The following is a 27,500-nucleotide window of genomic DNA, read 5'->3' as shown; positions in this document are numbered from 1 at the left end:
AGATGAATACATAGTAGATAAAATGAAATACATCAATAATCAGCTTATGTAAGAAATAGTTAAATAACAAATTATAATAGCACATTAAAACGTCATAGTAAAGAAAAGATAAAAGAAAAGATAGTAGAAAAAATTATTAAATTGAAGTTACAATAATGTACTTTTTTAAGATAAGATAATCCTTTATTAGGGAGCAGAGAGGATAGTGCAAAACAAGATCAAAACAAGTTTTTTAAACAAGTAAATAACACAGTAAAGAATAATAAATAAGTCAAAAAACATAAAAAATCCACAATCATTCAAATATTATATAAACAGTAATAATTTAGTATTTAGTATTTTTAAGAACATAAAGAAAAAAATATGTAGTATAAGTATTAAAGAAAATAATAACTTTTGTAAAAATAATACAAAATTCAAATTATCAAAATAATCTACAATTGTGTAAAAAATATGAAGTAATAAAATAATTAAAATTAAATAAATATGTTTAGCAAAATATATAATTTATAGTAAAATAATTACAATTTTGAAAAGTAAAAGATACAAATAAAAAACGTGGAAAGCAATAAATAATGAATATGACATAAAGATTAAATTATAAAATGAAATGAACAATAGTTTCTGATGATTAATAAATGAATTCTAAAGTAATAAGATGAAGTCACCTCTCTGCCGTCTCCTCTCAGATCCTCTTCACTCCTCTCCCCGTGGTCCACGTCTATGCCGTCAGCTCAGCCAACATGGCCGACAGTAAGCGGCAGCCCGGCGGCGGCGGGGGGGCGGTCAGCCTGTACTCGTGTCCCGTCTACAAGAAACCGCGTCGGACCGACCTGAACTTCATCTTCTCTCTGCAGCTGAGGAGCGTCCAGCCGGCGGAGCACTGGACTCTGAGAGGAGCCGCCCTGCTCTGCGACTGCAAGTGATCCACGAGTGATTGACAGGTTCTGTTTATCTTCAGGGTCACTTTTTATATGCGTATCCTTCTTTATTTCATTTATACAAAACAATATCTACAGGTAGAAACTTGATGCACTTCAATAATCTGAGGTTTTAGCTGATATAAAACACAAACGAGGACTTTAACCTGCTTAAAGGTACGAGTTTAAATGACACCGGCAACAGAAAGATAAAAGAAAAGCAGTTTTTGGTTTCTTTATTTTTCTAAATGTTCTTGGCTGGTTTTGTTTATATGTTGAGATGTTTCACTTTGAGTTTTTGGTTTTCTTTTTTATTTGTGACGGTGTTTCCTCTCATGTGACTTTTCCAGACACTTTGTTGTGTGTTTGGCTCTTTGTGGATTTCACCTGACTGAGCTTTAAAAAACAATCAAACAACTAAAGGAGCAGTGTAGCTTCAGGTTTAGTGTAAACCACAGTCAGCTTTTTTCTAAAGTGACGCACAGATTCACTTGTAGGAGGTTTTTATTCAGATTCCTCTTCTGGAGTAAACAAGTGATCGGTGAAAAGCACCACAAATATACAAACCAGGAACAAATAATAAAAACAGGTGAGTAACTCTAGAGAGATAAATGATGTCCTTCTAAATTTAGAAACTAAAAGAGGATTAAAAACCCTCACAGATGTATCAGGATCAGTGAACATGTCTATGTCAGTGTCTCCATTACAGAGTTTGTCCAGCAGAGGGCGCTGACAGGTTTATTTTTACACACAAAGTAGGAGTCACTATTATGATAAAAATACCCAAAAGAACTAATAACCAAACACAAACACACTCTGGAAGCCTTTACACACTGGGGCCGTGTTCATGACATCGATCCACACTGCAGCATGTTTTTTTTGATCTGATGTTTTTGTCACGCAGAACACAAATATGATGATTCTTTTTCCCGAGCTTTTGCACCGAAAAGTAAAGCATCAACCTTTTACGTTATTGTACCGAACCAAGGCGGCAAACGTTATTACTCCTTCTAAATGCAGACCAGATCCACTTCTGTTCTTACCTTTCACAATAAAAGCCCTAGACATACAGAGTGAGGGAACTCAAATTCACTCAGAACATTTCACTAGAAGGAAACTCAATAAAACGCTGACAGACAAATTCACCTTTAAACACCTAAATTCATAATAAAAACTAAAAACATTGTAGAAAAAACAAATAAAATCAACCCTGTGTAGCTCAAGGACAAAGAAGCTGAAAGCCAAACACAGACTTTGTTCCAAACTCTGTGTTTAAGATTCAACTGAAACATCAGAAATAAAAAACATTGTGCTAAATGTTCCTTCTCATAAAGTATTTATTCATTTCTGCTCTCAGCAGTGTTTTTCTGTCGGAGTAAAAATGTGGTTTATTGTTTAACTTTCTCTTTAATTCCTGAAATCCGGATTCCAGCAGAGATCTTCTCTCTCGTTATTGAGGATGATGATGTGTTGATTTGGGGAATTTGCTAATAAATAATAAATAAATGAATCAAACTTAATGTAATGTCAGTTTTTTAAATTTGTAAACTTAGTTTTAGTCAACTTATCTTTATCAAAGGAGAGTTTATCATTTGAATGATTTGATCTCTTTTGGAGCACATTTTAAATGTTTCTGAATTGATCTGTGTTCACGATAACATTTAGGAATAAATGCTTCAAAATAATTCACTCGTGAGGTGATGCTTGTTTCTTTATTGGAGTTAATTCAAAAGAAAAGCATCAGTGGTTATTTATACAGATTTATTAACAGAGATCCAACGAGAAAACCAAAGGCAACAAGAATCTTAAAAAGAGAAGAAATACAGTTATTATATTCAGAATTATCCAGTGTGGAAACCTCAGTGTTGTTTCCTTCATTTAAATCACTAGGACTCTTATTATGAAGCTCATCAGGAGTTATGTGTTTTCTCTGATGACAAAGAAGGAAATAAAACATCTTAAATGAACTGACTGTAGTTATTGGAAAGCAGACTTCACTTTGTTTACAGAAGAAGTGACTCAAGTGAACTTTTATTTTCTCAACGTGACAATCAAACACAAACTACAGCCATGCAGTCACTCGCTAACAAACGCTAGAAACAAACAACGCCGTCCAAATGTTCCAGTTACAAGAAAACTGCTTTATGTTCAGCTTGATGACAGGAGCCTTCTGAAAAATGATACTAATGCGTTTTAACACTTTGCTCTAAAATGAAATAACTTTGGGGAAAACAAATTGAAAATAAACAATTTAACAGTAAATTCTAAAGACGTGGGACTTTATGAAAACGTCTCTCGGGTCGGTAGTTTAAGACTCCGCCTCCAAAATTGAAATACTCACAAATTTGTTCTGTTTACACAAAAAGTGAATGTCCTTCAACAGAATAAACCTGTTAAAAGATTGTAATGCGTAACACAAAAACTTCATAAAATACACCTTTTAATATGAATAATTGATGACCTTTAACCCTGGACTTCCATGACACTGTCTCACTTATATATTGATTATGTAAAGGTGGTAAAGACTTTCAAAAACACTGATATTAGACCTGCTCTCATCTGTAGTGGATAAAGTAAAGCAGGACCTGAACCAGGACTTGAACCGGGACATGTTTGAACGTTTGGAACCTGTAAGACCTCTACAGGAACAAACAGCCTCTCATCATGACTGCTGCCTCCAAACACGGATGAGTTGTTTCCATTCACGTGTTTTATGAACATTTTAAAGTATTCTATTAAAAAAGCTGAATGGAAACGACAAAATGAAATACAACTTCCTCAGTTGCAAAAAGGTTTTTTTGACGTAAAAGAGTTGCTGCACTAAATAAGATATTAGAACGTCTTTGTTCTGATGTAGAGAACATTTAACTCACGAGGTTTCTGTTGTCGTCTCCTCAGATATTCTCTGAACGTGTGAATCGTTGTCTTCTTCTCGAAACAGCATTAAATATTAGCCGACATGAAAGAAATGTGACCAACTGAACCAAATCTCTCACCGTTTCTCTCTCAGTCGTCAATCCGACTGGTTTTGTTTACGGGTACATTAAAGTCAGTCTATAGTTGTCCAGGTTATTTGCTCCTAACTTGCTTATTTTTTGTTTTGCACCATCTCAAAAGTTCCCTTAGAATTCACCCGACAATTGAATGGAGACACGACTTCTTTTAAGTCCACTTTATTCAAGTCGATCCTCAGTGACAGAGACTTTAACCTTTTCACTTTAATCATTTCACTGAGTTCACAACTCTTAATCCCATTTGTTCTCCAAACATGTTACAGAACCAAACGTACCAGGACCCCGTTAGAGCTTCATCATCCAACACTTCAACCCCTCCATCATGCAAAAACAAGTGAACAGCAGCGGCGTGAGGCTGGAACAGTGCTGTGGAGAAGAACACGTTTGTTCTTTTATTTCCCAAAGTCAGTGTGGATTGAACACAAAACAGAAAAAGACTATATTCGCTGATTTAATAATAAAAGTCCAGGACACACAGGTGACTGTGAAACAACTGCGATGATTTCAGGAATCTGTTTGGTTTGTCGTCTTGATGTTCAGTCAGACTGGATCTGAAACCGGCCTCTCTTCTGCTCACTTCCCTCAACAACGTTCACACAAATGTTAATCTTCTTTATCTGCAGCTCTGCTCGGCAGCAGCAGCCTTCAGACCTTCTGCTTCTCCTCGTAGTGGTCTCAGTGGTCCAGAGAGAACGGCCCAGATCTCCCTCACTGTCTGCTGGTTTACGATAGCTGCTTCATGTCGTACATCGGCACCTCTGACTCGTCCGCCTTGCCCTCTTCGTCGGCCGCCTTGGCTGCGTCGGGGGAGCCCTTGCGGCCTTTGGGGGGTGGTACGGGTGCGGCTCCCTCGGCGGCGCCCTCGGCTCCTTCCTGGCCCTCCGCCACAGTCCTCTCCTTCTTCAGGTTGAGCTTGGCCGGGACGTTCTTGCTGATGGTTTCCTTCAGCCTCTCGCCCGACTGCTTCAGCCTCTCTCCGGACTGGCGGATCTTCTCGCGTCTCTCGGCCGTCACGATGCGCTCGCCGAACTTGTTGACCTTGGTGCCGAGGTTCTCGCGGGTCTTGCTCATGTTCTCCTTGGAGAAGGTGGCTTTGAAGCTCTCGATGCGCGTCAGCCCCGTCTTCTTCATGCGGCTGGCCGAGGAGGAGTCGGCCTCCTCCACCACCATGTACTCTTCATCCGAATCTGGAGGGAGCTCAAACTTGTCCGGTTCCGGCTCGGCTCTGGCTCTGGCGCTGCCGCTGGGTTCTGCTGGCTCGTTGCCTGGTGTGACAGCCTTCACCTCCTGCTCACCCTGAGGGAGGAGAACATAGAACCGTGTGAACCCAGGAGAACATCGTGATCACATGACTGTTTAACATTTTTCATCTTAGTCAGATGGACAACGTTTAATTGTTGATGTCAGGTCTAAATGTGTCTCTGGTTAAAGTGCGTCATGTGGACATGTAGACATGTAGCCGTTAGCGTGCAGGCCTGGTTCCTGCCTTGTTCCTGCCTCCATAAATAAACTGCAGCACCTGTTTCTGCAGCTCAGCGCTCGGCTGCAGGGAGCTAAACATATCAGCGAGCAGCAGCGCTCGGAGCAAAGCTGGATCACTTTCAGCTTCAGGCCACGTCACGCATCGGTCTGCAGCTGAAGGATCGGGTTACACCAACATGAAACGGAGCAAAATGTTAAAGCCGAGGCTGCAAACTGTCCCAGATCCCTGCAGACCAGATTCACTTTGAGAAGGTTGACCCTGATTCACTATCAGACTGTCCCACTCATTCATACTGGGAGCTGACCAGTGCAACAGCAGCCAGAGTTCCACAAGTGAACTCAGAGTCACAAAGAAACGAGTAGAATCCTGTAAAGGTAAAGACAAACCACATGACAACTTGTCAGATGATTCAGCATAACTTGTGTTTCTGGTCCTTAAACATTTGAGGAGAAACTCAGATTAGCGGCAGACAGTTGAACTTTTTTTTAATGCTGTTTGCAACATTTTGGTCCACACATTTTGGTGAAATGTGAGCTGCACAGATACATTTACTTGGGACCTCCTTCACCCCCCTGAAGGCCCCAGACACTAGTTTGGACAAAACCTGATCTGGGAAGCAAAGTGAGGAAACCTAAGAAAACAGATTTTCCGTCTTGTCATCTGAGGAATTTGATATTTCTTTGGATCCCACCTAGATCCATAAAGTTAAATAACTAGCCTGTAGCATGCTAATGGGATCACCAGGGTCTTTAATAAATGCATCATAGGAACTGTTTGACACCCGATAGAGAGGCTGACATTTCCAAAGCTTTGACCGAACGCATAACAGTCATAACTGAGCTACACAGCAGAGTCTGCTAACACGCAGTTTAATAAATACGCCTACCAGCTCCTCTGAAGCGCACTGATTATCACGTGTGTGTCTTTAATCTGAGTCTGACCCGACTAAACCTGTGTTCACTGCCTGTATCTGAGATACTGACAGGAGCTCTGGGTGGTTTAATACGCTGTTGTTATACATGAAATGGACTCCTACTGTAACTTATGTGTATTTTATAACTTTGGACAAAACCAGGCTAAATGTTTCCCCCATGGTTCCAGCCTTAATGCTAAGCTAGGCTAACCATGCCCTGACTCCAGGTCCGTCCTATCTATCTTCTCATCACCAGCCGTAATACCAACGTTTCAAAACTCAGTGCTACATTCTGTCACCTCTTATCAATAAAGTATTGAGGTTCAATACTCACTCCATATTCAAAAGTTGACAGACTACTTTTGTTTCGTCGTTGATAAGTTCCTGTGCAACGCGACTGAACAGCAGCTCATACACAGGACAGAACTAGGGACGCACCAATCTGACAAATTCAGTCCCGATACCGTAACCCGGGCTTTGGGTATCAGCTGATGCAGAGAACCAATCAGACACCGATACAGGTTATTGATTATAACCTGTATACCTCAGGTATGTGTGAGGCAACAACAACTTTGTAAAATAAAATGTAACTTATAAAAACAAAAACAAATGTACTAAATAATAGTATCTGATACCAGATCAGCCCATTGTCACCAGAGGTTTGGACTCAAATTACAAATTTGATGAGTTACGACTCAACTTGACAAGATTAAAAAAGACTTGCAACTCCACTTGAACACCAATGACTTGTGACTTCAGTTCAATATTTAATACCTTTCCCCAAAAGATTAAACAGTTATTGTTATTTAAACATTCTGCCTCCAACCAATTCATTTTCATTCATCAATTAACGTTAACGCTGTTAATTCACAGCAAAGTGTCTCTAAGTTTCTCTAATCCACTTTGTTTGAACCAAACAGACTGCATCCATCCAATCAGGATCCAGGAGAGAACCATGAAGAACCAACCAAAAAATGAAACCAAAGATAATTCTGTTCACGTTCTGAAACTATGTGTTGGTCAAAAACAATTACAGACGTCAACGCAAATGACATCATGTTCAATGAAGAGCTCATTATGAGTCAAAACTCTAAGTTTAGGACTTGGGACTTGAGTGCAAAGGCCTGAGACTTCTGACCTCTGACCTCTGATTGACCATCGATACCTGATCCAGTTATTTGAGTCAGTATCGGACCGATATCGTTATCGGTGCATCTCTAAACAGAACATAGTGAAACACAAGAAGTCCTGCTCTGTGAAACTACGGGCAGGGAGGAGAGGTCAGGGAGGCAGGGTCAAAGGTCATGAGTCCATCTGATCCCATGACATCACAGTGATTTACCAAACCCCCCCACAGCTTCTGCTCCGGCTGACTGAGAGGATGTCCTCAATCAGTCCAACTCAAATGTGTCAGAACGAAGGAAGCGGCGAGCGTGTAGCCTGTTAGCAGCTAACAGGATGATTTATAACCGTCGCCAGGGAGACGGTCGACGGGTATGAATCAGAGCGGAGAGAGAGAGAGAGAGAGAGAGAGAGCTATATTAGGAGATGGTGGAGCTTCACACTCAGAATAACCCGGTCCGTCAGCGCTCAGCTGGCTCAGTCACTTAGAGCACAGAAACCACGTAGCATCGCTGCTAACTCAACTCACTTTGGTTTATTCGTGGAGTCAAAGACAGAAATGTTAATTAGCCGGCCGTCTTTTATGTCACCAGCTGTGATGTAACTACAGTCCCTCCCTCATCTTCTCCTCCCTGTCGTTGCCATGTGCAGATATGAACAAGACACAAACACAGGAACCGTTTCCATCGGCCTCCATCCCATAAGACATCGCACATCACTGGTGTGACATCCAGCAGCTGCTGGTCTGATCAACGTGTGACCACTTCACTGTAACTGAACCACACCCCAAACTAGTTAACTCGTCAATGTGCATGTTAGATATATCAAAACTTATTGTGTTGACATTCTATTTAGCATTTTAGCACGCTAATCTTATTATGTTAAGCTACATGCACTTAGCATGCTAATGATGCGTCGTAGACACAACTAACAGCAGCTGTACTTGGTGGGAGTGACATTAAATCTGTTACAAACACCCACAATTCTGCTGGTACAATATCTTATTCTGGGTTATTTCTCACTTTGGTGAAGGAGCACACATTGGTGTTTGTAGAGCATCGATTTCATTTTCAAGATCAGTGGCATCTTGATCAGATTTCTAGAACAAAGTCCAAACCCAACCCAAATATGAAGAGTTATAAATCAAAGAGCAAAGCTGGAGCGGCTCTCAAACCTCCCATCGCTCACTTTACAGATGCACTCCTAAAGTCGTTAATGCCAAATAATCACCCACAAATTGCTCTGTTCTAAATGAAAGCCGCTCTATGAGCTCCAGATCTGTGGTGTAACCTTTCAGCATTCTGACGTTTATCCAGGGCTAAAATAACCAGCTCGCCATCGCACTGGCAGCTGCTAACTGTGAAGGCCAACGAAGTAAAACGAAGCCTGCTGTGTGTGTGTGTGTGTGTGTGTGTGTGTGTGTGTGTGTGTGTGTGTGTGTGTGTGTGTGTGTGTGTGTGTGTGTGTGTGCTTGATGCTATTTCAAACTGACATGTTGGTTGACTGATACAGTTTGTTAATGTTAAAGGAACTCAGAGTTTTAGTATCTTTACGATGCTGCCCATCTCTTTGGTTTTAACATGAATAGTGCCAGTATCAGTAGTCTGGATCTTAAGCACGTAGGAATAGACTAACGGCAGCATTTCATATCTTTCTGAAAGCTTCTTCATGTTTCAAGACACAAAAAAAGCCTTTGGAGGCATCGTGTTGCAGAACTTCAAAAAAGAGACAGAACCTTTTCAGCTTTCAGAAACTTTTTTCTTTGACTCTTTCTTAAATAGTAAAAAGTTCTTCTGCTCTCTGGACTTTACCAGCTCTAAAAACCCGACACATCCACCTTTCCATCCATCTGTCAAATATCAACTGGTACTTTTTGGCCTCTTAAGTCCAACAGTTCAGTTTGCCTCCTTTTGTCTACAACAAACTAATTATGATGTTATTTAACTCCTTTAGTCAGCCACATGCCAACCCACCCATCGGAGCACCAATACAGACCCCAGACCAGTGTTCCTTTGGCTCCATAGTAATGGTGACAAACAGAACCTAAATGGACTGGAACTGTATGTTCACGAGTCCACTCGGTTCTTTGTAACCCAGAACCAACCTACCTTCAGTCTAATCGGATCAGGGAGGGTTGAGTTCTTGTTTAAGATGTGTGTCTTTGTGTTGGTTGACTGTGTTTTTGGATCGGTTCTCTTTGGATCGAGCATGACTGTCTCTGGGTCCCTTTCAGTTTGGGTTTCTTTTTATGAGAATGAATTGAAGCATGTTGGGTTCAGGTAGGTTCTCCAGGGAATCTGTTTCAGACCAGGTTCAACTTTTCTGTTATGTTCTGTCGAGTGAACCAGCATTAAATCAGCCTGATGCTCTGCACCATGTCTAGAAGACAATCAACTTCCTGCTGACCCAAAACAAGAAGATTTACTTCAGCAATCAATTCCAGAGAGGCGTTTGATCAGAACCCCAGAGGTCCATTTCCACTGGCCCTAAAGTACCTGCACGTCTGTGAGTCTTACCTGATAGATGACCACCCTGAACTTGTTCTTGGCCAGGAGGTCTCCCTGGGTGGCCTCCACCTTCTTCACCCGGATGTTCTGGTTCTCCACGCGCACCCGGACGTCCTTGACGTGGCGGCTGACCTTGCGCGTTTTCTCCAGCAGCCGGTCGACGGTGGAGCTGGTGTTGGCGTGGTCGCTGGTCAGCTTGACCACGTCGGTCTGGATGGTCTTCACCGTGTTCTCCAGCTCCAGCTGACGCTCCTCCATGCGCTGCTGCGTGGTCTGGACGCTGTCCATGAGGCCCGCCACGCGCTCCAGCAGCGCCATGATGCTCCCCGCATCGTCTCCGCCACCCGTGGGCAGGCCCGGCTTGTCCGTCATGGTCGCTCGGCGGTTAGTCGCCTGGTTGGAGTGATCGACTCCCAGCGAGCCAAAGGTAGAAGGGAAGGAGAGGGTCGGCGAGCACCGGAGAGGACAGAGAACTTTTTGGTATTTTGCAGAAGAAAAAGAAAATCAAAACCACGGAGAAGTGAAGGATGAGGGTTGAGTCATCGAGGGGATCCGAGGAAAGAGAGGGAGGAGGAGTGAGGAGGATTATAAACCTCCTCTGAAGGAGAAGGAGAGGAAGGAGGAGGACAGGAGGACCGGATCACCCCTCTACGACTGACCCTGGAACTGGTGGGATCAGCTGGTAGACTCCACCCTGCTGGGTGAGGGAGGGAGGGAGGAAAGGGTGAGGCTAAAAGAAGAGCTGAGAGTATCAGAGAGCTTTAACAATATACAGAGCAGACTAATAATAATGATACTAAAGTGGAGATCTTATTCCAACTATTATTTCTTTAGAGGTCATGTTGCTCCGCTGAAGGCCGTCACAAACTGAACTTCCTGCAAACGTCAGAATTGAACCATGAAAAGGGATCCTAGAGGAATGTGTGTGTTAATGAGACAGACGGATCTCTGCTGCTAAAAATACAGCCGGGTAAAGTGACTCCCTGCTCCTCTTTGGGAGGTGAGTGTATTAAAAGGAATGGAAACCCCCCCGACCCCTTCATCTACTCCTCCATCATCCATCTATCAGCCATCACCTTTTCACTTGTTCTGTCTTAATCCCTCCCTCCAGGTTTAGACTTTTCTGGACTCCGAAATGAGCAGCTAGGTTTCCAGAAAAGAATTCCTCATGCTGACTCTTTCCATCGCCGCCATCTTTGTTCGTTACCTGAAGGTAAGAGTCAAAGCAAAGCACCTTAAATCAACTCATTTTTAGCGTTGATATCTAATTAGTGGCGTACCAATTTTGATGATTTATATCAGAAAAGTAAGATGTGATCAGACTGAACATAAAGTGGATTTTAGTTTAGCTGCATACGCTTAAAAAGTCAAAGAAAAGACCTGGATTTACTCTGATGTTCCAACTTGAGCAAAAACATTTGTGTTTGTTTTTAAACTGTTTGTATGACAGTGTATGAGGACCATTGTAGGTTAAAAATAGAACTCAGATAATAAGATAATATAAACTCAGAATCTCCAAGATTTAAGAAAGAAGAAAAGAAAGCAACTCTTCCATTTTGGTTCATACATTAAGTCAAAGTTACAAGAAACCGCATGACTTCACTTTACCAGGTTGGATCATCACAACACAACGCGGTAAACATGGGAAACCAACCGCTAGAGAGGAGGCGTGTCATCCTTCATCAGTTTGATGTTTTCTTCACAATCGAAAATCACGTCAACGTCTCTTCAAATGATAAAATCATAAATATATATAACCAGTATATCTTTACTGATAAATCTGATAATAAAGCATAATGTGATGAGGTCAAGCTACGGGTTCTGTGTTGTGATGGTTGATCCAAACTTAAAAAGTGAAGACGTGTTTCCCTGACAAAAATAATAATATTTATCTGAGTTTTTCTCATAAATTTGTGACTTTAATCTCCGAGCATTTTATCAGATGTTGAGTTTTTCTCATAACTTTATGGCTTTAATAAGTTATATCTCTGAAAATGACCCCCCTGCTCCATAATTTATTGTTATTTTAAAAAACAAAAACTTTAAGTGCCCTTATATGTTTCGTAGTAGTTGAAATACTGCAGTAAATCTGAGCTTTGTGCTTATTGTTAGCTAGCTAAAGCTAATGTAAACTACTTTCTTTTTCCTTCAGAACATTTGATTTATGGATGTAAAGAGAATTTAAACAAATATAATAAATAATGTTTCTAAAACACATCACCTGGCTTTAATGAAACATGTCTGCAGAATCACTCCACAGGCTCTCTAGATGTTTGAGAAGTGGTGTTATTGAATGTCGTCTGCAGGATTCTGAACAGTAGATGATGTTTTTGTATTTAAAGACATGAAGAAGCTGTTTAGAATCCTAGAAAAGGTCTAAAACCAATGGACATGTGTAATCTTAACGTTTCACTGAGGAACGTCTGGATTTCTTTTGTTTAACTCCTTTGAAAGTTCAGAAAACCTTCAAAAGCCCTGGAAGGCTGCCAAGAGATGATGACAGCGTACGGTAGAAAGAGGAAGATGAAGAGAGATGGTGTGAGGAAGGAGGCGAGGTGAGAAGGATGAGGAGAGAAGGGGACTCCCCACCAGCTGCTGCCTATATTTATCCCTCCGTCACGGCTATGTTTAACTCCACAGCAGCCACAGGGAGCGCTTGGTTTTCACTCCTGCTTCACTCAAGGTGGGTGGAGTTTTCAGGTGGACTTGTTAACATGCCCACTGCTCAGATGGAGGTTTAATCCATAGGTGGGGTGCAGTGAGTCTGATTTTGTATGAAAAGTAAAAGAAAAACATTCTTGGAGCCAGAATATCCTGTTTTCAGTGAAGGGGACGCCCAAATGTGATCAATCAACACAAAACAAACTTCTCTGTAAACATAAATATCTTATTTACAACATGATTCATATCTGAAGAAGTGTGATTATAAACTGAAGGTTGAACTTGAAATGTTTTGGGTTCCAGTTGGAGCCTCGTTGGAGCATCTAGTGGCCACTAAAGGAACTGCACCCTATCTCACCTTCATCACTCAGCGTCCTCCTCTTCCTCGGGTGTCTGAGGTAAGAGATGTATCTTCCTGTCACATCAACACTATTATTGATTTGTGTTGTCTTTGATTATGACGACAGATAATATTTCAGTTTTATTTTACTGCTTTACTTCATGTCATCAAAAACAATAACCAGGCTTAGGGCCACAGAAAGAAAGGCTTCTCCAAAATGATCATTCAAATACATTTATACAACTTTAAATGTGATTTAATATCAGTTTTAGGATCATACCGTCAAAAAGTATAACGAAACCAGCAGACAATACTTATTTATCATAATATCACATGTATTCGATACTGTCTAGCAGTGTATAACAATTATTCCTTATGATATAATTAATTAAATCAACAACCTGTGTGGTAAATAAACAACACGACTCAGCAAAACTCGTCATCCCTGCAGCGCTCTGTGTTCAATGAGTGAACACAGGTGAGTATTTTAAGTTTACCCTGAACTAATTAAAGAAAAACAGATGGAAGCGACGACACGTTGGGTTCAAACATCATAATTTAATTCTAGTTCCACTACAGTACAGATCTAAACAACGAGTTCACTGGTTCATGCAACATCTACAGTAGAATCAGGCCGGACTCCCATCAGGCTTCACGTGGCCACAGCTTCAGACAGATCTGATCTCAGAGCAGCCGTTCTCTCCAGCTTACAGAGTCTACTCCTTCTACCACAACAGAACACGGACACTTCGTACCATCGTTACAAACCATATTTAAAAAAGAAGAAACTCGACCAACAAAAAAAAACAGTTAAATTATCATCAGCTTGTCAAAACACACAAAACAAACATTGGAATCCATTTCCGGAATGGCGTCATCTGAGAATGAAACACTAAAATAAAAAAACAGCAACCTGTACATGTCAGCTTGTACCTTTATCTCTTTTTTTTTTAAACAGTAGAAAAAACAGCATTTTGGTTTTCAGGAGCGTCTCATCGTAACAAATACAAGAAAAAAAGTTAAATAAAGTTTATCTGCGTTTACATGAAAGATGATCTTTGACCCTGTGAGACGCAGCAGAAGAGAAAACGAGCCGTCACGTGTGAGTTTAGGTTCAGAGACCAAACCCCCGAGGGCTCAGTGGTCCCTGATGGTCCCTAGTCCTGGTGCAGAGCGCCCCCTGGAGCATTGAGGCTTTTATTACTCAAAGTACAGAGCAGAAAGAAAAGCAGGTGTTTTAATATTTAACTGTAAAATGTTTTCAGATCACAGAAACATCTTCCTAATCTGTAGTTTTATTTTGAAGGCGTATTCTAACCATGGAAGCAAAAAAATAATCATAGTAATAATGATTTAAATCTCACAAGAAACCAAATTCCTAAATGTGATGTTGAATCATAAGTAAATACTTTATGTTGAAATATATGTGACTGAATTTAATAAAACATATTTTAACTTGAAGGTCTCTTAAAAAAAAAACAAGAATCTATATTTGTGCTAACAAAGTTTGAATATTAATATCAATATTCAAACGATCCAATTTTAGCCGGACTTTCATTTTTACATCAGAAAATGATCAATTGAATTTTAGCAATTTAGTTTTGTGAATATTAGAAACACTTTAATCTTTTTTAAAGTCTAATGAATCGGTAAGTATTCAGCAGTGACTCAGTTCAGACTTCAGGGTATTCAGTACTTATTACTTCCACGAGTGTTCCCTTCAAAATAAATCTACACGAAAGCACAGAAAGGGCCTCGCTCTGCGTCCCACAGCGTCAAAACAAAAAGACACAACGTGTGTTCTCCAGTTTGTCTGCGGACGATACAATCAGATAAATAACGTTTGTTTCCTGTCGGAGGATCCACAGTGTTCAGAGTCAGAGAGGACGGCAGCGTCACCACAAACACAAGCCAAACGGACGGGAAACATAAAGTCATCTGCAGACAGTAAAAAAAATAAAATACAACAAATATGGAGGTAAAATCTTAAAAAATAAGGCCCCTTAAGAAATTCAAAAACTATTCTTAAAAAAGGGAGGAAAGAAAAGAGGCACCGAAAAGTCGAGATATCAAAAAAGCAGTCAGTCTGTGGTACGAAAACGTTTGACTTCTTGTATTTCATAAAAACTAAACTTCCAGCAGCTACATCATCCGGGAGGACGTTCCTGACGGGAAGTGGCCGAGGTGCTGCTTCTGTCGCCGGCCACGCTTCGTCTTGTTGCACCTCCTGCAGGACACGACAGGAAGTACACGTCAACAACACGCAGCTGCAGACAAAGCCCCTCCCCCGAGCAGCGAGTGTCCAATCACAGCTGAGCATCCATGACGACTCAGCAGCGTTTATAACACGATGTTTAAACGTTTTATTAAAACAGACGATACTGTGAAAATAACTGTTGGTCCATGTTTTGTTTTTTTTATCATAAGCAGCCAAACAGGTTTATTTTAGAGAGAAATGACACAATCTCCTCTTCTTATAATCAGACTATAGCTCCAATGATCCTGAAACTGATCATGGATCAGTCATTCAGACTGAGAGCTACAGAAGTACTCCTAGTCAAGCACTACCCTGAGCCTTCCTCGTAGCACTTATTGTATTCGTATCAGTTCGCTGCACTTACTGTATTCATATTCGTTTACTGCACTTATCCTATTCGTAGTAGTTTGTAGCACTTATTATATTCGTATTAGTCTGTTGCAATTATTGTTTTCGTAGTAATTTGCCTCTGCACTATACTTTTGCTCTGTTTTATGCTTTAAGATGCTTGTTTAAGAAAGGAGATGCACTTATGACTTCTGGTGACTAGTAGTTCTCTTGAATACCTATGTTGAATACACTTCCTGTAAGTCGCTTTGGATAAAAGCGTCTGCTAAATGACTGTAATGTAATGTAATGTAATGTAGTGTGTAATGTAGTGTAATGTAGTGGTCAATAATAGTACTGCTAATAGTAGTTTGTAGTAGTACTAGTACTGTAGAACGTATAGTAGCCTGTTAGTAGAATAATTATTCATGTCTTAGATTTTGACCTCTGTTTGAGTTCAATCTCTGTCTACAGTTATTAAATAAGTGTTTATTTAATGTAAACTCAAATTAAAACTTTGAAATTATAAATTAGATTAAATTGGTGGTGGTGCTAATGGTTTCAGTGGTAGTAGTGATGGTGGCGGGAGGTGGGAATGGTGGTTGTGGTTGTGATAGTGGTAGTTGTAGTAGAAGAGGTGGTGGTGGTGGTGGTGGTGGTGGTTGTATTAGTAGTAGTAGTAGTAGTGGTGGTAACTCTAGTAGTTAACTAGTAAGTTCAAGATAGACCATAACTAGTGACTGACTAACATGTAAGCTTCTACATGAAGCCACTAGTACAGATCCTCCATGTTAACAAGTATGCAACCAATGTCCTGATTGGTTGTTCATTTATTTAATTTAAATTTAAGGGCCAATAGGAAGCCTAGATTAACTCATCTTCTCCACCTCCTCATTAGCATTTTCCATGAGGTAATAAAAATGGTGGTAGTAGTATTGTTGCTCGTACCTGGTGAAGCACATGACCACCGCTACGATGACGGCGATCTGAACTGCTCCGATGATGGCGGCGATGAGGACGTAGTGCAGCTTCTGACCGCTGGGCACCACGTACAGGATGTTAAAGTCCAGGAGCTGATCACACTGAGGCCCTCCGTACGCCGCCTCACACCTGGAACACACACACACACACACACACACACACACACACACACATTAATACAGGTGAAGAGAAACGCTTTAGAATATGACTTTAAGGACATTTCTGACATACTCTACTGTGACTTTTTATCAAAGTACTAAACTGACTCTTTTCATGACTTTATTTAAAAAAATATTTCCAACATATACTGTGACTTTTTTATGACATTTTACGACATAATATACTGTGACTTTTTTTTGACTTACTATACTATTAATGAGATTTATCCAAATAGTAAATTATAAACAATGTATTTATATAGACATAGTATAGCATGGAGCTTTTTTCCACACTATACTATGACTTTTTTTTAACATACTATACTATGACTTTATGTCTGTGTTGTAGAGGTATTTTATACTGTAACAGAGTATGATTACAGTGTGGTATTAGTATTTTGTACTTCAGCAAAGGATCTACTGCCTCCACCACTCATTGTGAATTGGGCTAAAAAAGTGGGAGTGGCCTCAAATAAAGTTTGAACTTTCAAACGGCTGTCTCATCACAGTGAAGGACTCTGATTGGTCGAAGGGAGGAGCAGCCAGGTGTTACCTGCAGGTGGGAAGGTTCTGTCTCATCTCACATTGGCCGTGTTCACAGAACTGGGCGTAGTCTTCAGGACAGGGGGCGTGGCTGTCCGCAAACCCCTCCCCCTCACCAGGCTTGGACACAGCTGGAAACAAGAAAGAAGAGAAGCTCTGGTTTCTGATTGGCTGTTTCAGAGAGGCACAGTACTGCAGTGTGTGTGTGTGTGTGTGTGTGTGTGTGTGTGTGTGTGTGTGTGTGTGTGTGTGTGTGTGTGTGTGTGTGTGGGTCCTTACCGTAGATGTCTGGTTTGGTCTTCATGCTGTCGTCCTTCCTACTTTTATCTGAAACCACAGAAGAAGAAAGGAGATGTGTTGTGTCTTTGGTAATACTATACCAGACTAATACTCTTATAAAGCTGAAACTGCTGATAAAATACCGTGTTATATGTTTAATAACTACTTTGTAAAGCATCTATGAACATTAGATAATTAATACTGTCAACGGTCACCTATCTCTATGTTTACAGATGTTTCACTAATCATTTGTTCATCTTTAATGAATACTTTAGAGAGCATAAACAATGTTATGTGTGCAACAACAGACTGTTTAAAAAATGTCATCAGAATGTCAGTTTTAGTCATCAGATTATTATTATTTCTTTTTTCATATTACACAAACTAAAATAACAGTAAACATTACTGATTATCATGTCATTGTTTCCTAACAGTTAAATAACTATTCAGTCAATTTACTATCTATATATCTAGTATATATAGTATCTATATTTACTAATTATTGATATTATGGTATGTTATTCCATTCTCCTCCTCTTTCTGTTCTCTCAATTTTTCTTCCTCTTCCTCCTCCTGCCTCCTCTCCACCTCACCCTTCTCTTCTGACCACTTCTCCTCCTCCTCCCAAACTTCTTCCTCCTCTACGTCCCTTTCCTCTCCACCTCCCTCTCCTCTTCTTCCCTCTTCTTCTCCTCCTCCTCCTCCTCCCTCGCATTCTCCCTCTCCTCTTCCTCCTCCTGCCTCTCCTCATCCTCCTCCTGCTTCTCTTCTTTCCACTTCTCCTCCTCCTCCCACATGTCATCCTCCTCTTCGTCCCTTTCCTCTTAATCTTCCTCTTCCTCCATCCTCCCTCTCCTCTTCCTCCTCCTCCACTCTGTCTTCCTCCTTCACTCTGTCCTCCCTCTCCTTCTCCTTCTCCTTCCCCCTCCTCCTCCCTCTCCTCCTCCTCCTCCTGGTCTCTGGTTGATTAGAGGTCAGCTGACATGATAGAGTGAGTGTGTGCTGTGCGGTTCATTGAGCACGGTGTTGTCTTTTCCCGTTACCTTGACAACGGCCCACGTGTTTGATGTCGATCTTCAGCTGTTTGAGGCAGGACGCCTCTCGGACGTGGCACGGCGTGTCGTAGGTGACGCCGTCGCCGCCGCACACCGGGTTGTCGTTGTGGCCGTTACACACGATGTTACACATGCAGCTGGAAACACACACACACACACACACACACACACACACACACACACACACACACCATCAGAATCGTCTCTTTTGTTGTAGTTACATGTATTAATTGTAAATTCCTGGGATATCCTAATGATTAGACTGTGTGTGTGTGTGTGTGTGTGTGTGTGTGTGTGTGTGTGTGTGTGTGTGTGTGTGTGTGTGTGTGTGTGTGTGTGTGTACTAACAGCATATCTTCAGAGTCTTCATCACATTCGGCTCCAAACTTGCAGTTTCCACATTTGGAGACCTTTTTCCCTCGACCAGAGCCTTCATCATCTGTAGAGACACAAAACATCACTACAACACCCACATCCACTGGTATAATGAACATAATGATTAGAATAATAATAATAATAATATTAATTATAATCATTGTTATTATTATTGTATTATAAAAGCAATAACTGAGTGTATGAATATAACATGAAGCCGTTTACCTCCATCACCAGATCCTGACGCTCCGTCTGACAGACACAGAGAGACAGACACATGTTATGATGTAATCAGCTGACAGGAAGCAGCTCTCTATCAGTCAACACTCATCCACCACGTTTACATCAATAACAGCCTGATCAGACAGATTATCATCTTTCCAACGGTCCTTGAACACATCATGTGTCACAAACGCTTCGGTCAGAAAAAAGCAGCCAAAGATAAATCTAAAATTATGATATTTAATCAAAAACATTTTATTCTCCACGTCTCATTTAAAATCTCGCCTCAAATAAACCGTTTTCTTTAATCAGATTCTGTAAAAAACATTAAATTCTGAGCTCCTCAGTGAAACTATGAAGACATGATTGATTCATCTGAGACCAACAGTCACGTGACAACAAATCTGTGAAACTTTGACTGAACTTCAGGCTGAACACAGAGCAGAGAGGAGAGGAGAGGAGAGGAGAGGAGAGGCTGGAAAAATGTAAATAGTTCAATATATATAGATCATAGAGTCTCAATTTTTGGGAACACAAAAATCAACTTGTGTTTTCTTCTTTTTTATGATTTATGTCATAATAACTGTGTTATTTTACACTAAACACATGTTTGAGTTCTCTCTACTTCTAGTCATGATTGTTCTGTTTCCATAGAGGAGCAGGACTTTTATTTTGTAGAGAAAAACAAGAATACAGAGAGATAAATGTGAAAAAACGCCCTGAAACTGCTGAAAATACCCACAGGTTTATTTTTTTTTGTATTAAGGTGTGAATGTGTGCGTTACCGTGGTAACAGGGTCCCTCTGACACGATGCTGATGGCTCTCTGTTTCTTGCAGGCGGCTCTCCTGAGGAAACACTCGTTCTGGTAGGTGTCTCCGTTGGACCCGCACACAGGGACGTACTTCTTATGACACTGAAACACACCGGAAATATTAAACCGGAGAGTTAAAAGCTTTTCTTTTAGAGGAGAGTTCTGAGGACTGAGGATGTCGTGAAGCCCTCTGATTTTGTGACTACACTAATACATTTAATTGAACTAAATGTTGACTCAAGATGACATCACCAAAACTGTCCAATCAATGCACTCGTTGTTAGTGTTCTTGGGCTGTTTGTATTCAGTCGGAGTGAATATGAAACAGTGCAGAACTAAAAGGAAACAACAGCAGGTGAGACTCAAAGAACAGGTCAATCCTCAGGTGTGTGTGTGTGTGTGTGTGTGTGTGTGTGTGTGTGTGTGTGTGTGTGTGTGTGTGTGTGTGTGTGTGTGTGTGTGTGTGTGTGTGTGTGTGTGTGTGTGTGTGTGTGTGAGACTCACGTGGAACTGGCACACACACTTGATGTCGGCTCCGTTTTTCGGCAGGTTCCTCCGAAGCGACACGTCCCGGCGTCACACACTCGCAGGTCGCTCTTCTTCTCCGACAGATCTGAAAAAAAAGAAAAGCTAGGTTTAAAAGCTATTTCTAAAACTTAGTATAATACTAATAATATTAGTGTATGATCTTTATCGGACACTGCAGAAAAACGTCTTTAAACACTACGCAGTATTCTGATGTTAAGATCATGAACGCTTCGGTTCAGCCCCACTGGAACGAAGTCATGAACTGACCTCATGGTGGCGCTAGATTTAAACTCAAAGGAACAACAAAGTCATCAGGATTTATCCTCTGGGGAGCATGAAATCAAATATAAGAATATATATCTGTCCAACAGTTGTGGAGATCTCACTAAAGGACTGAAACCGACACCACACACACACACTATTATCCAGGGTAGTAATTTCCTGATGGCAGCTGATTGGTCGGCGGTCTGCTAGCTAGCCAATTAGAGCAGGTAATTACAGGGGTCGTGACCTCGTCTTCCTCTGTCATTAGTAAATACCTCGAGGAGCTGAGCGAGAGCCGACTGAGGGGGTGGACAAAATAACAGAAACACTGTGTTCCCAGGATGCCTCTCTGTCCGCCTCCGTCTTTAATGAGCCGCTACGTCACGGCTGGACATTTAGGAACAGATTCAAACCTTCAGAGTCAACATTCATGATCTTGTTTTTTCTTTCTTTCTCATGAAGGTTGGTTGAGTCTGTTCATTATACAGTTTAACAGTCTTGACCTGCTCTGTATGGAAAGTGTCTCTATTCGATATATAAAATAAATAGAATTTATTTGTGATTGATGAGAGAAAAGTAATCTATAACTATTTTAATTATTTTAGATCAGATTTATTGTGAAGCCAGTAACAGGACTAAGGATTCTAAATGTCCTTTTTAATCAAACTCAAAAACAAACGGTCAAACTTCCAATAAGAAAAACTTCTGAGTCCATGTTTACCGTCTTAAACACGCTCCTCAGCAAATCATCTTTTATTTGGTTCGTCTTTAATTTTTGCTCTGTGGAACCGAACCAGAAGTATATATTTCACTCTGATTATTTCAGAGGAGCCGAACAGACGGTGGCTTGTGAACGCACCTTCAGAGTGTTCAGCCATGATAGCATCTCTGTGTGCTCTGAGCTGAACCAGCAGAACTCTTCTGAACCTCTTCTCTTCACTCAGCATCAACCAACATTAACTAAACAGCTGAAGGGTTTCACTTCAGAGAAATAAAGTAAAACCAAAGTAAGGAAAGGAATCTAAAAAGAGATGGATGGTGTGGACAACGACCAGCTGTAGTGTGAGGTCTACAGGGTTAGTGGCTGATGCTCCAAAACCTAAACATCCACCAGGTGATCACTCCTCTGGAACACCTGGAACACAAGCCCCGGCTTTTAATAATGTCCAGTTGCTATAGTTACTAACTTCTCATCACATCAACCAATCACAGCTTGTTTACAGTCACACAGGTCTGCAGAGACGCGTCACGGAGGCTCTGTGGGGAGTTCCAGTGAGGAAAGCCTCCGTTTACACACCGACAACACAAAACACAACCTACATACGGCCGTCTGTGAAACGGGAGCACGATGTGGAGGTGACTGTCACAGAAACTAAATCAGGAAAAAGACAAGACATCAAGTAAATCAGGAGCCAAAGTCAGAAAGTCTGGCCTCCAGCCCTCAGATGGATACCAGTCAGTGTGTTGTGGCCTCCAATCAGCAGCATTCAGTACTTAGTGCCAGAGGTGGGGACTATAGTCACATGAGCCCAAAGATTAAAAATACCGGTGTTTAAAAAGTGTTCCACCAATCAATTCATTTCCAGTTCCAACACTTAAGTCCTCAGATCCACTTTGTGTTTCCACTCAAGTTTTTAGGAGAGAACCCTGAAGAACTGACTAAACGACACTGATTGACAGTTGGATAAAATGATACCAAAGAACTAGGCAGTGGTCAAAAATGACAGAAATGTAAACGTCATTGCATTTGGTGAAGAGTGCATTATGACTTGTTTAGGACTCGAAACTAAAGAGTTTAGGACTAGGGATTTCCGGTCTTGACTTGGGATCTGACCTGGGACTTGACTCAGGACTTGCCTGTCAAAGACTTGAGGCTGACTTGTGACTGGCAAAACAATGATTTTGTCCTAACTCTGCTGTAAACTCTGCAAAGATGGTTCCGGTCTGGACCATCAAAAACCTTCAGCCCAGGAGCTGGGCCTGTTGGGGGTTCCTGCACTCAAAATGTAGGTAAAGTTTCTGAGCCTGTAAAAGGTTTTGGAGTTCAGGTCAAATGCAGCCCGACAGACTGTCATTCTGAAGACGACCAGAGACGGTTTTCTGAACCAGAACAGAGCTTCAGATCCGCTTTAACCCTTAAACGGCCTCGGGTCCGGGTGAGTGTGAAAAAGTCTCTGAGCTGTAAACTACCAGGTCTGATCAGGTCCCTGATTCACGCTGATGAGTCAGTGACTTGGGACTCGACTACAGAACAACATCTCATAGTCGGGTTAAAAAAAGATCCCTCAAAAATAACAAATAAAGATAAGAACGTACTCCGTGTTTTATCAGAAGCCGTTTGGTGCACTGAGGCGTCACTGATGAAGAAAGTGAAACTGATCTGAGGCCAGTCGGTAACAAAGAACATTGACCTCTAACTCAAGTGGAAGAACGTTTTCATCCTCCGAAGATCAGTGAAGCGAAAACGGACTAACCTCCTCTCTCTCTCTCTCTCTCTATCACTCGATGTCTCTCGCCCTCTCACGCTCCAACGACTTCATCATCCCTCGTCTTGTTTTTCTCTTCTCAACCTACATCCAACACTCACTGCCGCTACACTGCACGGCCAAAAGTATGTGGACACCCGAGGTTCTTCCACTCTAAACCGTAGAACATTTCTCTTTGTGTCAGTCTTTGTGGAAACAGTCGTAAAGTTTTATATAAATAAAGTCAAATTGATTTATTAATGGAAATCGTTCTCTTCACATATGTTGAATTGTTTGAGGGGCTTTCTCAAAGTCAATGATCAGGGGTCTCAAAGTTGTATTTGCTCCTTTTGTTCTTTTGTGCTGCTCTGAACCGTGAGTTTGATGATCCGTTGCTCTCCTGTTTCACACCAGTGTGTCATGTGATCAGTGTGAAGACCTCCGTCCACAATAAAACTACAGCAGAACTCTTTTCTTCTTCTATTTCAGTCCACAAACATCACCCTTCAGACACCAGCGGTCTCATCCTCCTGCTCTCTGTCATCACCATCACACCGTCTGCACTGTTCACCTTCTGACCTTAAAAACACAGACAGAGTGGTGAGTCTTTACCAGGAGAACGTCTGTGACTCGGTTAGAAAAAGAGCTCACATCATCTGGAAATAGAAATCACAAAGATTTCATCAAATAAACCTGTTTTCAAAGGAGCCAGTTGTTCCTGATCCGTGTTCGCTTGAACTATTTTAGTTCCACATTTCTGGATTTAGATCTGAGAATCTGTAAAAGTTTAAACAAACTCTCCGACAGTCACAATATTAATTCAGTGATCTTCTATATTTTTCTAACTGCAAACAAATCTCACGTTCAAACCCAAACTAACAACATGTTGGTCCGTCTTTAAATACTGTTCCTACTGAAGACGTAAATCTTTGAAAACACAAAAGTATTGGACCAAACAGTGACTCTGTTGGGGACTATTTTCAGCGGCGGATTGATCAGAGTGTCAGAACTGTGAGTCAGAATAAACTACAGTGAACTTTAACCTGATTTGAACTGAAACACACGTATTTATCATTTTGGAGTTCATCATTATGATGAAATTTAATTATTTTGAATTGAGGATTCTTGTTTTGTAGGTTAACGATTATTTTCATCATGAATTAATGTGCAGATTATTTTCTCCATTAAATTATTGATTGTTTGGTTTGTAAAAGTAGGGAAAAGTTTTACAATGTTTGCTACGTCCAAACTTTAATTAACATTATCAACATTAATACGAAGAAATTAACATTGTTAAAATTATTACTATTACATTAACATTATCGACATAAATAATAAATGAACATTATTATTCATTCATTAAACATATTACAAATACATTAACACCATTTCTAATAAATTAACATTAGCATTTATCCTAATAAATTAAAATGATTAACATTACTACTAATCAATTTAAATTATAAATATGATTACTACGATTTTAACACTATTAATATTAATACATATGGAACCAGTACATTTTTCTACATGGATAATAACCTTATTAAATAATCAGTTCTCTAAATCATTTAAATTGTTTGTCACCAATTAATCATCTCCGCTCTAATTTTATAACTTTTATAAAGCTGTCAGATAAATGCGGTGTAGTAAAAGTAGATAAATAATGTTGGGACTCCACTATATATATTAATACTTCTCTACATATTCAGACTAGAACAAACCAGACTATCTAAACATGTCCGACCCTCACTGATGTGTTTTTAATGGAGCTCAACGGCTCCAAGAAAATAAAGAATATCACCGACAAGTCAATGTGGTTCCAGTCTGATGTATCCACGAGTACTTATACATATAGGCTGACCACACACACACACACACACACACACACACACACACACACACACACACACACACACACACACACACACACACACACACACACACGTAACCTCGCCCTGGTTCTCCAGCCTGTAATTAACCCTGAAATAGAGCCCAGTTAAAGTGAGGGGTGGTCAACACACACACACACACACACACACACACACACACACACACACACACACACACACACACACACACACACACAGTAGACAACATGGCAGCTCCTCCTCTGACTCGTCTCTGATCTCTCTGTTGTACAGGTGATGCCTCCGTTGTCATGGTGACGGCTCTGACATTCACCAAACGGGACATAATGGAGGGAAGGTGTGAATGAATGAGTGATCACAGGTGTGACTGTACCCAGGATGCATTGGGACCCGGTGGTGGGATTAGAACTTACATTAAGAATAGAGACGGACATGGTATCTGTCTGTGTTCAGCCAGATCTCTACCATCTCATGTTAGTTTAGACCGGAAGAAACCACGTGTATAAATATAGGCTAAAACAATAACAACGCTGATGTATTTACGCCTATGTGACGCTATTTTAAGCAGCTACGTTAGCATAGCCTAGCACCGATCGACCCAAACTCCATTCAGAAAACAAGCATTTTAAAAGTGATTTGCTTGTTGTCTTGCAGAGAAAAATAACAAAACATTAATTCAGACTTTTAACAAATCAGCATCATTGTGTAGTTGTTTCGGCATCTTTTTTTTATCAGTTTATCGCAATTAAATCACAGCTTAGTTTGGGTTCACCTCTGGATGATGTTATGAACCCAGACAAGACGGCGTTTAGTTTTCTTAGGATTTCTGGGACTTCCACAACAAGCACAGAGCAGTAATAGTGGTTATTTATTTCATGGTTGATGGCAGAAATAACTTAATTGATATCTGTTTCCATGGAGATAAGCCCCTCCTCCTCTATGGCGCGAATAAACACAAAAGAAAGTCACAGCAGAGTAAACTCTGGTGAGTAACGCGACACTACGATTTTAAGTGGCCTCTAGTGGTGAGTTTGCAGATTGCAACCAAATGAATTATTCTTTCATAATTCAGAGAACTACGGTGGCCTTGAGGTGACATAAAACATGACAGTCCAGTGATTGGTTTGCTGTCTTGTAGAAACAGGGCGGACTCTGTGGGAGAGCTCGTGCTAAGCTAACGAAAACATAACGATTCTTAGCTTCAGGTCATTACAGACAGAAGAAAATGAATGAATATTGTGCTACATTTCTGCTGGTGGATCCCACAAATGCGTCACACTGTTCCTTTAAATCATTCCGTTAACGAGTTGTAAAAACCACTATTGTTATTTTCCTTCCTCAATTCACGAGAACGAGGCTGGACCGAGGGCTTGGGGGCGGGGCTAAAGGAAACGCTGGTACGCTGGTTGCTCTATGGGCCAAGTGATGAGGAACATCACCAGAAGATCCTGGTCGATCTCATTCTGGTTGATGCACCTCTGAGGAACGTTCAGAGAAGGTCCAGGTCTCTGAAGGACCGCCTACCTAACCAACGAAGAACGGACTCATTCCTGCACCACGTCGCCTTCGCCGATCACAAGAACGGACTTCATCAACAACTTCTTCCATCTAAAACCCCCCCAAGCAGAAATACGACGAGTGCAGCGAACGTGAAGGTTATCCTGGAGCATCCAGAAGAACACCGCCTTTTGATTTCTTCTTCCAACGTCAGATCTCCATCCAATCCCTGCCTCCAATAAGGCGGAGGCATAGCGGGGGTCAGACTGTGACCTCTGACCTCCACCGTGAGCAGAAAACCAGAGGATCAGAGAAAACCTGCTGCAGACCAGCCGTGATGCGTTCAGGTGCAAACAGGATGTTGTTGTTGTTGTTAATGTCTCACCTGGGCAGTCGACGGCCTTCCCGGGGCCGCAGTCCACCCCGCTGCTGCCTCCGCTGCGGGGGAACGAGCTCCGGACGGCGGGGAGAACCAGCAGAACCAGCAGGACCAGCAGGCAGCAGGAGAACCGGCACACAGGAGCCATGATGGAGGCCGGTGGGAGGGAGGAGGAGAGAGAGGAGGAGAGAGGAGTAAAGAGAGGAGTAAAGAGAGGTAAAGAGGGGAGTAAAGAGAGGAGTAAAGAGAGGAGGAGAGAGGAGTAAAGAGGGGAGTAAAGAGGGGTAAAGAGGGGAGGAGAGAGGGGAGGAGAGAGGGGAGTAAAGAGGGGAGAGAGAGAGAGGTAAAGAGAGGAGGAGAGAGGAGTAAAGAGGGGAGGAGAGAGGAGTAAAGAGAGGAGGAGAGAGGAGTAAAGAGGGGAGGAAAGAGAGGGGAGGAGGAGGAGAGGGAGAGAGAGAGAGGAGTAAAGAGAGGAGGAGAGAGGGGTAAGAGGGGAGTAAGAGGGGGAGAAAGAGGGGAGTAAAGA

At 41.3% G+C, this 27,500-nt stretch overlaps 3 protein-coding genes across 3 annotated transcripts in view; 1 reads left to right on the top strand and 2 right to left on the bottom strand.

Annotated features, from left to right (window-relative positions):
- The window catches only part of dnah5l (dynein, axonemal, heavy chain 5 like), a 55,229-nt gene extending 52,756 nt beyond the window's left edge, over positions 1-2,473 (top strand). The window contains 1 exon segment of the mRNA XM_054623360.1: positions 690-2,473. Coding sequence (XP_054479335.1) covers positions 690-926 — 237 coding nt within the window. The 3' untranslated portion in view covers positions 927-2,473.
- A 2,184-nt stretch (positions 2,474-4,657) lies between these two features.
- cavin4b (caveolae associated protein 4b) lies at positions 4,658-10,331 on the bottom strand. The gene is made up of 2 exons (XM_054623326.1): positions 9,969-10,331; positions 4,658-5,230 (listed from the first exon to the last, which is right to left on the bottom strand). The coding sequence occupies exons 1-2, from the start codon at positions 10,329-10,331 to the stop codon at positions 4,658-4,660; spliced, it is 936 nt and encodes a 311-aa protein (XP_054479301.1).
- A 4,069-nt stretch (positions 10,332-14,400) lies between these two features.
- On the bottom strand, positions 14,401-27,146 carry LOC129110873 (tomoregulin-1-like). The gene is given in 11 exon segments (XM_054623127.1): positions 14,401-15,187; positions 16,493-16,654; positions 17,237-17,357; positions 17,506-17,553; positions 18,549-18,697; positions 18,909-18,999; positions 19,161-19,187; positions 19,943-20,072; positions 20,475-20,512; positions 20,515-20,583; positions 26,981-27,146. Coding segments are annotated over 11 exon segments (1,062 nt in total). The 5' UTR covers positions 27,123-27,146; the 3' UTR covers positions 14,401-15,102.
- Positions 27,147-27,500: the final 354 nt, after the last annotated feature.

Source organism: Anoplopoma fimbria, chromosome 21 (assembly GCF_027596085.1).
Source record: "Anoplopoma fimbria isolate UVic2021 breed Golden Eagle Sablefish chromosome 21, Afim_UVic_2022, whole genome shotgun sequence".
NCBI classification, from domain to species: domain Eukaryota; kingdom Metazoa; phylum Chordata; class Actinopteri; order Perciformes; family Anoplopomatidae; genus Anoplopoma; species Anoplopoma fimbria.
The sequence above is the reverse complement of the archived record's forward strand: the minus strand, read 5'-3'. Positions and strand labels throughout refer to the sequence as shown.

What these genes read in the sequence shown, in the direction of transcription:
- cavin4b (XM_054623326.1), bottom strand. Translation starts at nt 10,331, where the DNA reads ATGACGGACAAGCCGGGCCTGCCCACGGGTGGCGGAGACGATGCGGGG. An exon ending in TCAGGGTGGTCATCTATCAG is followed by an intron (nt 5,231 to 9,968) that starts GTAAGACTCACA and finishes CTCCTCCCTCAG; the next exon opens with GGTGAGCAGGAGGTGAAGGC.